General features: G+C 38.8%; 1 protein-coding gene across 2 annotated transcripts; it reads right to left on the bottom strand.

Annotated features, from left to right (window-relative positions):
• Positions 1–1,928: 1,928 nt before the first annotated feature.
• LOC127638915 (vascular endothelial growth factor A-A-like) lies at positions 1,929–16,244 on the bottom strand. Of its 2 annotated transcripts, XM_052120668.1 has the most exons (7): positions 15,494–16,244; positions 14,322–14,364; positions 13,513–13,709; positions 13,014–13,090; positions 12,592–12,624; positions 7,020–7,166; positions 1,929–5,021 (listed from the first exon to the last, which is right to left on the bottom strand). In XM_052120668.1, exons 1-7 carry the CDS (start codon positions 15,659–15,661, stop codon positions 5,000–5,002), a joined length of 687 nt encoding a protein of 228 aa, XP_051976628.1. In that variant the 5' UTR covers positions 15,662–16,244; the 3' UTR covers positions 1,929–4,999. The 2 variants fall into 2 exon arrangements, with proteins under 2 accessions (XP_051976628.1, XP_051976629.1); XM_052120669.1 differs by lacking the exon at positions 1,929–5,021 and having other exon boundaries at positions 7,028–10,022.
• Positions 16,245–17,220: the final 976 nt, after the last annotated feature.

Below are 17,220 nucleotides of genomic sequence, written 5' to 3' on the forward strand. Positions count from 1 at the left end.
TGAACCTACATCAACATTCAAAATAGATTCTATCCACTTTGTGCCTAAAACAAATTCAGCATATTCCTGTATCATTTCACTGGAAAAAGTTCCTGAATTTACAGTATGAGAAGAATTTATTCCCATCTGAGGCCCAAAGTAAGGCCATAGACATGTCATAGACACTGTGGACCCTAATATTATGATATAGTGGTCAACAAAAATGAGCTTTAATGGCTGATTCTTAAACTATAACAGTATGTTTCCCAGCTCCATAATGTTTCAGGGTTGGATGTTATTGGTTGAGTTTGGGGTAAGTGCAAAACTGGCTAGTAACAAATATAATCGCACAACACCACATTATTCACAGTGAATATTTTCAACCTTGTTTCAAAGAATCTTGAAAATATTCCTAAATTTTGCTAGATGATTTTTACATGACTTGCTGTACATATTGTGGCAGTTTCCTGGTGAAATATACATTGGGGGCCCTACAAAGACAACTTTTATTCACTTTCACGCAAAGCACAAGTAAAATGGCAGATTACCAATATCCTTTATATTGCATGAATTGTAAGGTGAAACATTTTACTGTTTGCATTACATAACCAACTACATTTACTAACAAGCTTATTTGAGTGTGATCAAATTATACTGTCGCTCTACTGATAGAGAGCTGCACTTGCAATACAACCTCAAGGTCCAAATCTAGCGCGTTAAACCCGCAACTTTTCGCATCATGCCATTTAAACTAATAGAGTAAAGTCCAACACCACCATGTTGGTTTAGACAGGGAGACATGAACCTGCCCCCCCAAAAAGGCTCCTCTAATCACAGATCAAGTCACTTACAACATTCTTGGGGTATTTATGCAGACAATCAGCCTGTAGGTAGGGATCAAGGAGGGAGGTTGGGGTAGCAAGCGGATAATCTAATATTTCATTGGTAGTGTAAAGCTGCTGCATTCAAGTGCTTCACGTGGTCATATTATGTCAAACATAGTGGCTAATCTAGTGTGAGCGGAGAGACACTCAGGCTAAAACAAACATTGCAAAGTTCCACTAACTGCTCTTAAACCTAAGCCTCATTAACACTGATCTACTGATGGCTGCTAATGATCACATGGACCTGTCAGCTCGGCTTTGGCATGATGGGTGGGAAATTTCAGGAATGGAAATGGGCTAGCTGATCATTTGTATGTTTTATAGAGTTTAACAAACGCAAACATTGTTTTTAGGCCTAGCACTCAAATGGATTTACCTTCATTTCTGACAGGTAGCCTACTGTTTTACTAAATAGCCTAGTCCTGAAAAGAAAAAGTGCAATATATAAAGTTGTTGTGAACACTGTTCCTAAAGGTATCATGAGATTTAGTAATTATTCCAGGAACACAAACCATTTAGTTCCTGCTAATATGGAATGAAACTTTAAAGGCTATTTCTCAGTCACAGGACTCATTCAATTATAATGTGAATGGTGATTTTCCATTGAATATAGCTTTAAGGCCAGACAATACTTAATCTGACAAAAAAGGAAAATATAAGGACCTTGAGGAACACCTGCAGGTCAGTATGAGTCTGTGAATTCAGTGTCATTGAAAAGTTCTCTGATGTCCAGCCCAATAACAGGAAGCTCGCTCACAAATGGGAAGCAGCCAATACAATGCTGTGCATTAAAGGAATGTTCCAGGTTCAATACATGTTAAAGTACATGTTAAAGCTCAGTAGAAAGCATTTGTGACATAATGCTGATTACAAAATAAAATTAATAATTTTGACTCGTCCTTACTTTCCTTATAAATATAAATAAAGCACAAATTGAGACATATATAATGTCTTTATATATATTAATATATAAATTACATTGAGACATAAATTTTTTTTGAGGGTTTAAAGGCAGAAATGTGAAGCTTACAATTTTATAAACCACATACCATATTCTTCTGTTAAAACTCTTATATTTATGTATTATTAGAGCTGTAAAGTTGTTAAATGGACATTTTTAAAGTAATTTTTGGGGTATAAGGTTTAGGACATTAGGTCGTCATAGCAACAAAGTTGTAAAATTGGGATATTGCTCATGTCTTTGGCTATACTTTTGAAAAAGTGAGTATTTTAACATAAAAAAATTATTCCATTCACTTCCATTGTAAGTGCCTCACTGTAACCTCGATTTCTGCTTCTTTTTTTTTAAGAAAAGGAGGGGGAAGTCGAAATAATATTTTGTGGTAATTAACATTATGCCACAAATGATGTTGATTGAGCTATACTTGTATTGAACCCAAACTATTCCCTTAAGTACTGATACAACAGTGTAATCGAGTTAATCATGATTATCATCTCATTTATGATATATAACAAAATTAGTAATAAATAGCTGACTGAAAACTAAAATTAGGATTTCTGCAGTATTAGAAACCTTCACCATTCATAAAGTACAATTTATCACATTTCACCATATTTAAAGGAATGTTCCGGGTTCACTACAAGTTAATCTCAATCGACAGCATTTGTGGCGTAATGCTGATTACAAAAGAAATTTAAATTTGTCTCATCCCCCCTTTTCTTTAAAAAAAAGCAAAAATCGAGGATACAGTGAGGCACTTACAATGGAAGTGAATGGGATAATTTTTGAACGTTAAAATACTCCATTTTTTGAAACAATAGAAACAAGACAAACAATATGCATGTAAACATGATTTTATTGTGATATAATCACTTACTAACCTTTTCTTAATAAAGTTATCGACAATTCTACAACATTGTTACAATGATGATGGAACCCTAAAACAACTGCAAAAATTACGATTTAAACAAATGTACCGCTCAAATAATACATGAGTTTTAACAGTAGAATTAATGTTCGTACTTTTATAATATTATAAGCTTCACATTTCTGCTTTTAAACCCTTCAAACATTGGCCCTATTCCCTTCCATTGTAAGTGCCTCACTATAATCTTGAATTTCCCTTTTTTATAGAAAAGGAGGGACATGTCGAAATACATTTTTGTGGTAATCAACATTATGCCACAAATGCTGATTGAGGTTAACTTGTACAGAACCCAGAGCAGCCCTATGCATTCCACAGAATTCCAGAATTATTATTTTTGGAATTCCAAAATCAGCAATTCTGCTAAAAATCTATTCAGTCACAGATTTCGTCTTGGCCTGCTGATAACTTTATACTTTACGCAAAGGAACCTAATTATTATGAATATTAAATACAAACGTTTTTGGCATCTAAAAAAAAAAAAAAGCACTAAAAGTGATGGCTCAGTGGTCAAGGCTCTGGGTTACTGACCAGAAGGTCAGGGGTTCAATCCCCAACTCCACCAAGGCACCACTGTTGGGCCCTTGAGCAACACCCTTGACCCTATCTGCTCCAGGGGTGCCGTATCATGGCTGACCCTGCACTCTGACCCCAGCTTAGCTGAGATATGTGAAAAAAATAAATTTCACTGTATATATGCAAAAACATTTATGCATAATGTGTGACAATAGATCAATTATTATTATATGAGGTGTTTTCATGTAATCGTCACACATCAAATTAACGAAATCGTTTCCAAAGAAAGTTTTATAGAAAATGGGCAATATAATTTGAAAATAAATATGCTTTACTACATTACAGAGACACAAAAAAAGATGTTAATATTCAACATATTTACAGGGAGTAAATAAATAATGTTTAAACAGTAAAACTCCAATCAAATCAGACCACATTTAAACATACACCGTATCAGCTTGTTAGATTTTATGATAGTAAAAATAAATGGTGGCGTGGGTTTGGCAGCCTATATTTACATTTGGCTGCTATATTGTTATTCAATACGTATGCCACACTCACGTAATAACGTGTTCATCAACACATACACAAGCCACATCTGCACACAATATCACATTCACACTAATTGTTTGAGATCACACGGCACACACACGTTTGCAGAAGGCGGCAAAATCAAGTCATTTGGCAACATAACTCACTGATCAGCAACAGGAATGTTTCTCTGTTCATCTACGGAGAAATAAAACAGGGCGAAAAGCTTTTTTCTCTAGGCAGCCGTGGAGATTTGCAGTATTGCAGACGAAACAAGGGAGAATGGGTTCATCTTACCATAACACTGCACATAAATAGGTCAAATTAAATACAAAGAGACAGAATACTGAATATATTCTACAAAATAAACTCATAAATTACTGAATTGTTTGGTGGAATAGATTTGGACTAAAATTCCAAGACTTACTGAACGACAATTAAATCTTTGTTATTTCAAAACACCAGTAGTGTGGAAGCATGGAATCTAGTCACATGATCTACTCAAAGTGGTTTTTCCAAACATACCAAATAATGGAGATTTTGGAGTGAATGCGACCAAAATCTTCTTGCATTTGCCTGGTCAAGGTCAGAACATGGTGCAAACATTTAACACAGTGGCAGGCAGGTTTCCATGGTGTCACTGTGTGACATTCCAATTAGTTCAGTCTTCCGTCAAACCTCTCAGACCCGGAAAATTGTCTCTTTAAAAAACAGAAACATTGTGCTCGCTGTCCTCGTACTGGGAGGAATGATTCCAATGAACACTTCGTATCCATGTAGTGGACGGTGATGTATCGTCACAGACTTTCAAACGGTTACTTGTTCATTGGTTTAAATTCACATGAAAAACTGCACAGCAGACCTAAAATCCAGTGATGTGTTTCAGTGAGTGATTTTGATTACGAGTTTACGCACACCAGCCAAGATCAGAAACGTTTACGCAGGTCTTTTCGGAAGACACTTTAGCAGCAAATCAAATTCTGTGTTTCAGTCTCTCGGTTCGCTTAATACGCGCACAAATCACGAAAAACATACAGACAGAACATTTCACTTCCCAAAACCCCTTTACTTCATTCTCTCATTCTCTCCGTGTTGCTCAAAGAAATGAGATGAAAGTTCAAAACTGAAAGTTCAAAGTGCTGTGAATTACTGGTGAAATATTCCTTCATGTCAGAGTCCATTCTTGGCCTGATTCGGTTTGCTTCACCTTCTTGGTTTGTCACATCTGAGCAAGAGAGAGAAAGAGAGCAAGAATGAATGAGGGCAATGGGATGGAATAATTATGCTCTGCGGTGGGCAGAGATGGCCTGATGAGAGAAATATTCATATTTTCATTCAATACTGAAAGGTGTTCAGAAGTAGTCCAAATAGACAATTTTACAAAATATGTGTGTGTGCTATGTATTTGTATTTTTAGAGAGCCGCATGGGTAACGCGGCAACATTTCAATGTCAAACACTATTTGTGGCGCATTCCAAATCAGTCTTTTGTGAGGTTCCATGTTCCAGAAGCTTCCTTTTGCTGCCTATGAAGGCAGTAGACAACACGGCGGCTTCTAGGTTTTGGAACAGCGCTATGGAGATTTCCTTTGGAGACCCACTGGGCAGACAAATCACAAATGAGTTGTTGATAAACTGGATTATTTATCTTCGAAACAATTAGATGAATTCATTGGTGATCTGAAGCCTCTTTTAAACAGAAGCTATCCTTTTATAAAAAAAAAAAGCAAAACTCTGGGTTTAGGTGAGGCACTTACAACAGAAGCGAAGGACGGCCAATCCCACTGTTTCAAAAGTATAGCTACAAGACGTTAACAATATGTGTGCTAACGTGATTTTAGTGCGATCAACATAACCTTTTCTATCCAATTTTACAACTTTGTTGCTATGATACCCTAAACCTTAAAATGACCATAAAACACCAATTTTAACTACTTTATAGCTCAAGTTAACAAAATAATTAATGTAACTGCTTTTATAAAATTATAAACTTCACATTTCTGCATTGAAACCCTCCAAACACTGGCCCCATTCACTTCCATTGTATATGCCTCAATGTGACCTTGATTTGTTCTTTTTTTTTTTTTTAAGGCAAGGAGCGAATAGTTGAAATTATTTTTGTGGTAAATGAACATTAAGCCACAAATGATGTTGAATGAACCTAAAGGGATAGTATATAAAACATGTCAATTATATCATTATTTACTCACCCTAATGCCATCCCAAATGTGTATGACTTTCATTCTTGTGCAGAACACAAAACATTTTTAGGAGAATATCTCAGCTCTGTTGGTCCATACAATGTAAGTGAATGGTGGTCAGAACTTTGAAGCTTTTTTGCAGATTCACATTCTTCGTGCATATAATCATCTACTGTTGTGCAATTATGATTTAAATATTATTCCTTTGCTTTATCCCTTTCTTTTAGTTTTTTCTCCTTCCTACCCAGTAGGTGGCGATAGACACAAAGAATGCAAATCGGCCAAAAAAAAAAAAAAAAAAAGAGGAAGAAGAGGAACTCTGATCTCTCCTGAACGTACATAGGAGAGCTGGTCAAAGTGTCGATTTTTAGAAAAAAAGGGCAAATATTGATGTTTCTCACTCACACCCATCATATCGCTTCTGAAGACATGGATTTAACCACTGGAGATGTTATTAATTTCTTTTATGCTGCCGTTATCTACTTTATGGACCTTCAAAGTTCTGGCCACCATTCATGTGCATTGTGAGGACCAACAGAGATGGTGTTCTTTTAAAAATCTTCATTTGTGTTCTACAGGAGAATGAAAGTCATACACATCTGGGATGGCATAAGGCTCAGTAAATAATGAGAATTTTCATTTTTGGGTGAAAAATGACCTTTAAGTTGTTTTGAATCCAGAATATTCCTTTAATTGTACAGCTCTATACTCTTACTGTGTGTCAACAACTGTCTCATTTGTTTCTCAGGGATGCAAACTCATGAGAGGTAAAAAAAGGTGAGAAAGGTGTGTAGTTTGCATCCTGGTTTCTGTTTTAATTTCTCTTGTAAAAGGAAATGTACAAGTTGATACTTAAATGAAACATAACGGAGATTTACATTAAGTCTCAGGAGCGTATGAAAGGGCACTCCTGACAATACCAAACAGGAAGGCTCGTCTTGTAATAACATGCGATAATTAATGTTTACACATAAATACATGGGTAGATGTACAAATGTGTAAAATATACAAACACACACCCACCTGCAGCTCCTTTCGTTGAGTTCAAGCTGTCTAGACCTGCAGTCGGCTTCTGAGTGTTTACAGGAGCACAGACACGTCTCTGGATCTTGAACAAACAACCTTCTTCTCCTCTCAGCACACGTGCTGCAACAAGGCTCACACTGACTGCTAAAGAGTGAAAATGAGAGAGAAGAACTGTGGAAGATGGAATTACATTAAACACATTAAACATTCTCACCCAAACACACACACACACACACACACTCCACAGAACACCAAAACAAGCACCTGGTGAGTTTAATAACCACAGAGCTATAAATTTTTAAGCCACCCTGGTGTGGTTCCATGGTTTTACCCCTTCTGAAGGTCCAAGGAGATTTTTGTAGCGTGTATATAGTTGAAGTTAAGCAGGATATAGCCATGCACCTGCAAGCTCGGTTTATGCATGGATATGTAACCAAATTACCCAGAATAAAAGGTTTCATTCAGAACTATCTCTATCGCTGTCATTTGCTCGCAATCAATCCTATCATTCTTATTCTCACACAAAACGCAACTGGGAAATAAAATCAGAGAGTGCAATGCATGAGAATGAAGCATTTCAGTTTATTGCCTCTTGCGGTGTCGGATCAAGGTATTCAGAGCACAAGTATATGTACAGTACAAAATGCTGGACTCACAGAAAAAGGTGCCAACTGAACCGAGGACAGGTTTATCAAAACCAGCCATAATTGAATTCTAAGCCTAACCTAAAGGCCTCACACCAATTCCAAATTTTAGGCATGAAATAATGTGCACAATACGATTTTAAAATTAAGCTGTGCATGCAGGCCCGGCTCCACAGGGGGGCCTGGGTGGGCCTGGCCCACCCAATCATGAACTTGGCCCACCTTGAGAACTGCACCTACACCCACCCCTCCAAATGGTCAGCCCACCTTACATCTTAGAGCTGGAGCCAGGCCTGAGTGCATGTCTAAAAACTCCTAAACACACATAATTAATGGTTTGTTATTTAATTGACAGACTTGGTGTGAAGAGGCCTTAATGCAGAAACATACTTCATGCAAATACTCAAACGCAGATGCTTCTAGGTAAGCAAGCTCGATTTTGTGCATTTTTGGGTTCCAGAATGCATTAATTCTCAAAGTTGCCACAAGGGGCACTATAGTGGGCATTAGCGTAAACAACAGTTAGTTTTCTCTTTCAAACCTAAAACTGTCTAGGTGGAGCAACAGTTTGAAGACAATATTGCAGAGCAAGAAAGATAGTGTCAGTATAAGTAACTTGCCTGAATAATTACACATCCAGTTTAACGGCACACACTTTAATGTAGCTCTATCGCCCCCTTGAGTACAGAGGCTTTGCATTGGCCAAGTATTCTCATCTGCATAGGCGTAATTAGGTAAAGTATGTTTCTAGTCTTAAAGGGATAGTTCACCCAAAAATGAACATGCTGTCATCAGTTACTTACCTTCAAGTTGTTCCAAACCCACATTACTTTCTTCCATGGAAATACAATGAACTGAAGTGACAGGGGACTTTTGGGCTCCAAAAATGCACAAAACGTTCCATAAATGTAGTTAATAGATGAATTTCATTTCAGGGTGAACTGTTTCTTTAAATCTAATTTGCTTTTAGCATATAAACCAACAATCTCTTTGCCCACAGGAAAAAAGATTGACTTAAAAAAACATCAGTTTCACAGGGGCAGATTGTTCACGCACACACACACACACACACACACACACACACACACACACACACACACACACACACACACACACACACACACACACACACACACACACACACTCCTTTTCACTCTTATCGAAGCATGTTTAATTTCTCAATTTCTGGGAGAAGCACCAAAGTAAACAGGCTGTTTGACTTTCGTAATGCTTTCTGACACATCACACAGCAGGACAATACCAAACTCACAGCAATAAAACAATATCTTGGACAATCCTTTTTATACAGTATTTCAGAACCAATGGGAGGATGACGGTAAATCCTAATACAATACAAAATAAAAAAGCATTCAAAAACAGGAAGCAGCTCAAACAAGGCAGTATTATCCAGCACAAATATTATGACAGATTAGTACCACTGATTGAAAAACATGCTGATGTGGTGAGCGGGCATGTCAGCTGCCACACTACTGCCCACCTTTCCTCCAATCACAGAGCGAGATTTATTGAGGCCAGTAGCACAACATATAGAGCGCAACAGTAGGGTTCCAGAAGTAAATATCCAATTCACTGTTAATAAAGAAAGCCTTAAGTAATGGTACATTCTTCTGTAGAAGCCATAGGTCAGTGGGCAAGAGCTCAACAGTGACCATCCACTCCATAAAGCATTTCGAATTAAGTAATCAGGTCAGTCTCCCTAGCCTCTGCTAAACATCATATTTTATGCTTATAATGAAGGATTTTATATAAAATGTTTTGAATTATAATGTGAAGTTAATTCCCTTTAAAACCAAAAAAAAAAAAAAAGTTAATTACACACTCTTGTATAATTGTCTTTTTATTCATATCTTCAAATACACTCAAATGAGTTATTGTTTCGAATCAAAGGTTGAGCTAGCTGGTTTGGTTCAAGGTTTAAAAGTTTTTGAAATCAGTATGGAGAAAATGAATGGGAAAAATACTTTGGTAACCAAGGCCACTTAAAATAGTGGGCATCCACTGTTGCGGTCTAATATACGAGGTTGTCCCAAACTATTTGGTCAATGTTAATGTTAATAGTTTGAGCATTTGCATTAGGCAAAGATCAGGAAGATGGTTGTCATGGGATGATCAGTTTTAATTAAATGGGGGAGGAGCAAATGGATTAATGGCAACTGACAACGGAATGCACTGATTAAAGGAGGCAAAAAATCTCCTCCCAAATTAATTTGATGACCAAGAGTGCCACACTCAGGTGCAGGTGAGAGAAGGTGAACGCGGAGGTCACATACAAATCCCGCTTTTTTCACGGTTTTTCTTTCTGTTTCGCTTTTGGCCTTTGCCCTTCCTGGGTTTTCTGGAAAGGGAACATGACAAACAAAGAAAAAAACATCGAAAACAAAAACTGATTCACGCAAAAATGAAAATTCTCTCATCATTTACTCAACCTCACCAATTGTATTTTTATTAACTAACAAATATATTCATTTTTCATGTTCATTGTTTGTTCATGATACCGAATACATTAACTAATGTTAACAAATGGAACCTTATTGTAAAGTGTTACCAACATAGATATAGATCGATTTCAGCTCTCTAGGTCCATACAATGCAAGTGGATGGTGATCAGCACTTTATAGCTCTAAAAAGCACAGACAGTCAAAGTAAAAGTAATCCATACAAGTCCAGTGTTTAAATGAAATGTCATCTAAAGCAACACGACCGCTTATGGTAAGAAACAGGTCAATATTGAAGTCATTTTCACTATAATACTTTACTTCTGGTGCGCATTCATGAGAGGACAGAGTACACGCTGCCTCTCACGTGACGCAAGTGCGTTGACATCTTCTTGTGATGCAACAGGAAGTGCAGCTCAGTTTATTTACAACAGAACGTTATTCACAAGATTCATTGGTTTTGTTTTCATTTGAACAAACCAGTGCACTTAAGTCACGCGAAAGGCAACGTGCACTCAGCCCTCTCATGCACGCCCATCAGTGTAAACAATGTTTAGTTACAGCTTATACGTGTACATCTGAATAGCTATGCTTAAATTGCATTTGGCCATATCGGTCTATCATTACTTGGCAAATTTGTACATTGGAAGACCTTCTTGTGTCTTTTCTTAAAAACACACAACAGAAGTGGGGGGTGGGTAGCTCAGAGAGTATTGACGCCGACTACCACCCCTGGAGTCGCGAGTTCGAATCCAGTACGTGCTGAGTGACTCCAGTCAGGTCTCCTAATCAGCCAAATTGCCCAGGTTGCTATGGAGGGTAGACTCACATGGGGTAACCTCCTCATGGTCGCTATAATATGTGCCGCGGAGAATAGCGTGAAGCCTCCTCATGCACTACGTCTCCGCAGTAACGTGCTCAACAAGCCACGTGATAAGATGTTATGATAAGATGATAAGACTGATGGTCCCAGACGCGGAGGCAATTGAGATTCATCCTCCACCACCCGGATTGAGGAGAGTCACTACGCCACCACGAGGACTTGGAGCGCATTGGGAATCAGGCATGCCAAATTGGGGAGAGAAAATGTAAAAGATTTTCTTTAAAAAGAACTTCAGGACTGTAAAGTTGTATTTGCTATCACAAAGCTGACATATCAGCCTGGTTATTATCTACAATTACAATCACTCTTTTCAGAGGTCTGTTTCAATCATGTTATGAGCCAGTGTCTCTGAACACGGTGCTCTGCGGAGATCCGCTCTCTGTGTCAAAGGGACACTTGTTTGCCAGAAGCAGAAGACATTTAAACTTGTTAAACCCGGCGAGATAACCTCTGACCCCGTAACACATCAGTGCAAAGAATAACACCCTCTGCGGTACCGTCAACTTCAGTAAACATTTAAACACTTCAACCTACATTTTCTGGTGAGAGGGAGTCAAAGGAGAGGGGGTTGACTGACCGCTGCGGTATCTCTTACGAGTGGAAATGAGCTCAAAAACAAGTAGAGAAAACACTCTTATCGCCGGACGTAAAAACGCTTCAGAGACTACAAATCCCTCCCTAACCTCAATGAACCTCAGATCATAAAACGGAGCTTTACCGCAGATAAGATGAATGCGGGACACAGGCATTGAACTAGTAGGCGAAACTCGCACACCTGCTCAAGCAGCTCTTTATACACCTGAATTTACACCTCAGAAGCCGATGTGCAATAACAAAGAGATCAAAAGGCGATGTCAAATACTGTGAAATATAGTTAAAAATAATCAAAAGCATGTTTTGTATCCTGTTTTAATAAACATTTGAATACATGAAAAATCCTATGCAGGGACTTTAATTAGCATATTTGAGTGATGATGCAATCAAATCGTTGAATTTAAGTTTTGAATCAAAGAAATGAATACAGTTTAATAATTTTGTATTTTTGCTAATGAATTCTTTAAACTCTCAAATTGTGCAAGTTGTTAGAAAAGAAATGATCACAAAATTTGTCTAATGACATGGTCTTCAAACTTAATGGCCAAATTAAAAGTGCCTTAACATCATTGCAATATTCACAACGTTGCTTACTCATATATCAGGAGCAGAATCATTGCAAATATTTTGTGAATATTTAATATATTTTTCCCAGCCCAATTTTGAATCTGACCACTAATCCACTAAACTATACGGCAAGATTCGCAAGAATTGAGTCACCGTTCACTCTGTTCATAGGGTTCGTACCAACAGTGAGGAGCTCTACTGTTTTATGTAGCATGAAAAGTAGGAAGACACGATGAAAGCATCAAAAGAAATGGAAAACAGGAGGAATACACCTAGTTGGAGATAGTGAGGGTGAGTGAGATAATGACAGAGATAATGAAACAAAAATAAATGCATGAATGATGGAGGGGAAAATGGCAGAAAATGAAAAGTGAGAGCGGATGCACGCACACACACAATCACTGGACTATAACAATGGGACTCACTTTTCTCTTTTTTCTGAAACATCTTTCTTCACCCTGAAAGACCAACAAAAGCAAGACATTACCTCAGTGAACTTGTTTGTTTGTTTAGACATAAACAGATCTGTACACACACAAATAGACACGCAGAATCCAGAATAGAACAGTATAATCATGCAAGGCCAAACCTCAGTAAAATTACTACAATATAGTTCTCATGATAAAGTGAGTGGTGCTTGCCCGTGCAAAACTTGGAATTTATCATTTATCATCAACCAGGTGAAAATCATCAGTCTACTTACTTTGAAAATAGCCCAAGTTTGAGCAATTGCAATAGTGGCCTTAGCAAACACCAATACTTACAAGAGATATTTTATCACAGGACAGACATTAAGTGAAGAAGTGGAGAGCTGGAGAAAATAGTGTGCAAGTGTGAGTATTCTTACCGACATTGGCATTCACTGTGTTCTGTAAAACTCATGAACATGTTGCCTTGATGACGAAGTGGTTTCACTCTTTTGATCTACAGAAAAATGCAAAAAACTATTACAAACATTGAAACACCACAAAATACACACAAGATTCAGACAGACAATGTATGAAAGTCTGGGGGTAAAAGGCAAATAACAGTCAGGAAGCTAAAGACCAAATCATAAGGGTTTCCGCATGCAGGTAAGCGACGCAAATTTCGCCATCAGCACAGTACGCCCAGTCCACGTCTTTGTGTGTCGTCAGCACATGCGCCTGCCACTCACTGTGCTAATAGAGTATAACAAAGCAGTTGCGGTGCGGAAACATCAAACGCGTCCATATGGACTCGCGATCAAAAAAGTATACTGTAAAGAGCCGAGCGCTCAACCGTGTGCGAGATGGAACTGCATGCGGAAAAATTAAATGTACCTGAGCCTTTTGGAATTAAGTATTTCTGTGGCAGTGACCTCTGACCTCCAAAGTAATGTTGTAGGTGATGGTGGGGGTGCACTCCATGATCTCATCACTGCAGCACCCAGCACAGCGGGTCAGAACCACACAGGACGGGATGAAGATATGCTCGATGTCATCAGGGTACTCCTGCTGAATTTCCACCAGCACTTCACGTGGACGGCAGACAGACTTGTTATACACCTCCATAAATGGCACCACTGCAAGTCAAAAGCGAGAAACAATTACCCGTTAAGTAGCATTTTTATCTGCTCAAGAGTAGCACCATTGCGATGAGCGGACTGTGTTTGAAAATGCTTTGAACCCCATTTAGAAACTTGTGATGGGATGATTGTCTGGGGTGTCAAATTATACCATGTACAAGCCCGGTCTTGCAATCTGCCCAGCACAAAGAAACTCTTAAACCCATAAACATTAAGTGTGTGAATCTGCATGTATCCATTCTGTACAGTTGCATGTTTAACCTCATGTACAACTTGAAAGGACAACAGATAAATGTACATCCATTTTAATAACATTAAATCTAATTTCTCTGAGCATGGCAGAAGTTTAGCAATAAGAGGTTGGGCAAGGCTCATTCCAACTTATCCCTTGTGGAATTACGTGAACTAATGCACACCATGCTGTAATGCAAGCTTCAAATGCATATCATAAATGGACCCCCAATTTAACAGATGTGTCATGTTGCATGAAAACACATCAGCACATTTCCCAACAATACGCAAGAGGGCGTTGAATTCAGGGACAACAGACTCCCATGGGTCAAATCTCTGCTCTTGATGCCCCCCCATTGAGCGCAAGCAGAAACTCACCGTCATACGTGCTTCTGCCTCCCTCCTTGGGTATGTAGGCACTCTATGGTAAAAACAATATTTTAGTTAAAAATGTATATGTAAATACTTTGTTCAGTTATATATAGGCCCACAGAAGCGCCTGACTAATCGCTGCATGCCCTCGGGTGTAGGGTGATGCAACAAATTACCAAATTTCATTTAAAAACCAAGGTTCGTAACAAAACTGGATGCTCAATTCAGACAATACACTTATTTATTAGCAAGAATGGCTCTTTTTGGCGCGTAAAGTACATGCAGTAGCACATTAATTTTGTGTAACGTGTTCACGTTTATCACTTTTATTAATACACTATAAACTATAGCCTATACTTTATAAACACTAACTCCCGATGGTGTCACAGTCTTCAGAAGAATCCCCACGCGACTTATCAGACGCGTCATGTCACGCTTTTTGCTGAAGCTCCATGGAGACGCCATGTGCGCTTCTAAATTAAGCGTTTTTCTCATAATCTGAGAAATATACACACTTTAAAGGACTGGTTGGAAACTTTATGCTCATATATATATAATTTGTGAATTTATGCTCGTAGATCCTTTGTTGACACAGGCACATTTGGACATCAACTGTCAAAGTACTAATAAAATCGTCTGATTGACTGGTCTAGTTTTATTGATACCATTAGATATGTTGTTGACACTTCATAATTAATAAGTATGTTAAGGAATTAGTTTTAAAGGTAGTGCCGATCTATGGTGGGAAAAAAGGAAATATAACTTATATTGGTAATTTATGGGTGATATATCCCTATACGGCAGTCTGGTTTCCAGACGCCGATATGTTCTGGCACCAAGCGCAAAACTGCATCTGCGCCTTTAAAATATCCCCTAAGGTGGCTATGATGGGGCCTTCACCAAAACTGCCAACAAACTTCCAAACACTTGAATGGACTTGAGCTGTTTGTGTATATTGCTGAACCCCTTGTCTATAGTGTTGAAATGGCCCAAGGTTGGGTTGTCAGATCTGCTTGTTCAGGTAATTTGGAGTAGCTTGGCTAAAACATGGCCAGTGACCTCGCAAGGGGAAAGACAAGGACGGCCAATATAGTGACGCAGGCACACTGCATTCGAAATAGCGACATTTAAAATGCACCCAATGCCCCCCTTGTTCATATATAGGGGTAAAAACATACCTTGACAGCTGAAAAATACAGAAGCGTCACAAGAAACAACTGGAGCACGCGGACAGCAAAGTTCATGATTGAATTTATGAAGCGAATAAATCTTTTTAAAATCCTATCCGACGATAGGCGGACTTCAGCAATCGCATCGGTAAAGGTCTCAGAAAACAAGTTAGACATGAGTAGAGCCTTCTACAAACGGGGTCCGAGCTACAGGGGCAACAAGAATCCCATGTTGGTCCCACAACACGCAAACAGGCGAGACACCTTAGAGAGAGAGACAGAGAGAGAGACAGAGAGAGAGAGAGAGCTCCACAGCAAATAGGTTACAGCGTCTCTCAGCTGTTGCCGATTATTTTCAGAATATCCAGATATATGAAAATCCAGGACGCAGGTCCTCTCACATTGTTGAAAAGTAAATATTTTTTTTTCTCCAAGGCTATTACAATCCACATCACAAAAGTAATCCCATGCTTGGCTTGCCCCCAGTCTCCAAGTGCGCTGGGTTCATTGGGAACGGGACGCAGAAAGGAGAGTGAAACTCACCCTTCTGATGCAACTTTGAGTGTTGCCAACACTGTATTACTGAAGCAGTGATACAAATTGTAACGCAAAGGAACTAGAGAGCGCGAGAGTATGCGATATCCAACCGCACTTCTGGTCCTGCAAATAAACTGCGCCTTAATTCCGCTTCCAGTTGGATTTGTCGTCTTGATTCTCAAGTTCTCCCTCTCCCTGCGTTTTAACGCACAGCCGTATTGAATGGTCGGGGACGCCGTTCACCAGTTTTAACGAACAGCCTCAGCTGTCAATCAGCTCTGGCAGAGTACTGCGATTGGACGAGTACCACGGTGGGCGTGGTCATAGCAATACGGACAGCTCGGAAGTCACTTTTAAGTTCAATGCGCAAGCCTTGACTTAATGATAACACCGAGACGAGCTTCAGAAAAACGTGAGAGGAGTTCTCACTCTGCTTTACTGCTTGCAGAGTGCTGACATAAACCTCTCTTTAGATTAATTAGTCAATTATATAGATGCTTGAGATAAAGGCGGTAGGTATTACAAAACTTACACTGTTTTATCCTGCATTCTTTTCATAATATTCTGCATAATAATTTTATTGAGCATGGAGCTAACATGACCAATGTCACAAAGTTGCATACGTTTGATTGGTGACCAAATAGTACAGCATCTTAAAATATTTTTAATCTTTATAAAACTGGCGTTTTATTTCTTATTTTAAATGCAAATGTCAAAACTCCCATTTCAATGTGGTCTCAGACTTTGGGACGCCTTGCCTTTAGGCTATTCACAAATACTTCCGTTTACAATCAAAGAGGCAAGGGCATGCCTCGTCGATATGCTTATTAATTATATTATAACGATTATGAAATACTAAATGCAAAAGATGCGTTGTACGTGCAGAGCCATAGAGGTATATGTCATCGGCAACACATGACGGGAGGGCTGACGCCTTTTGGGGCTTCTCGGTCAATCGCAAGGTTGCCTGGAAAGCGGGAAGAGTGCTATGTAATTAGGGCGTGATCACATGTGTGAGTGTGTGACCATCTCCACGTACAGGTGAGTTGGAAAACACCAACTCGCTCCTAGCGCGGTGGACATGTGACATGTCCGGCCAACTGGCGCGAGACTCCGCAAGTCATTCATTCTCACGAAAAGACAGTGAGGATTTACACACCGACATTCCAGTTTCCATAGACACAAATTCAGTATGGGAT

This window comes from Xyrauchen texanus, chromosome 47 (genome assembly GCF_025860055.1).
Source record: "Xyrauchen texanus isolate HMW12.3.18 chromosome 47, RBS_HiC_50CHRs, whole genome shotgun sequence".
Classification (NCBI taxonomy): Eukaryota; Metazoa; Chordata; class Actinopteri; order Cypriniformes; family Catostomidae; genus Xyrauchen; species Xyrauchen texanus.

Excerpts from the sequence above, each read along its gene's own strand:
- LOC127638915 (XM_052120668.1), bottom strand. The coding sequence starts at position 15,661 with ATGTCTAACTTGTTTTCTGAGACCTTTACCGATGCGATTGCTGAAGTC. Across the intron at positions 14,365-15,493 it reads TGTATTTTTCAGCTGTCAAG|AGTGCCTACATACCCAAGGA; the intron begins GTATGTTTTTAC and ends TTTTTACCATAG. Across the intron at positions 12,625-13,013 it reads CACAGTGAATGCCAATGTCG|GGTGAAGAAAGATGTTTCAG; the intron begins GTAAGAATACTC and ends TTGGTCTTTCAG.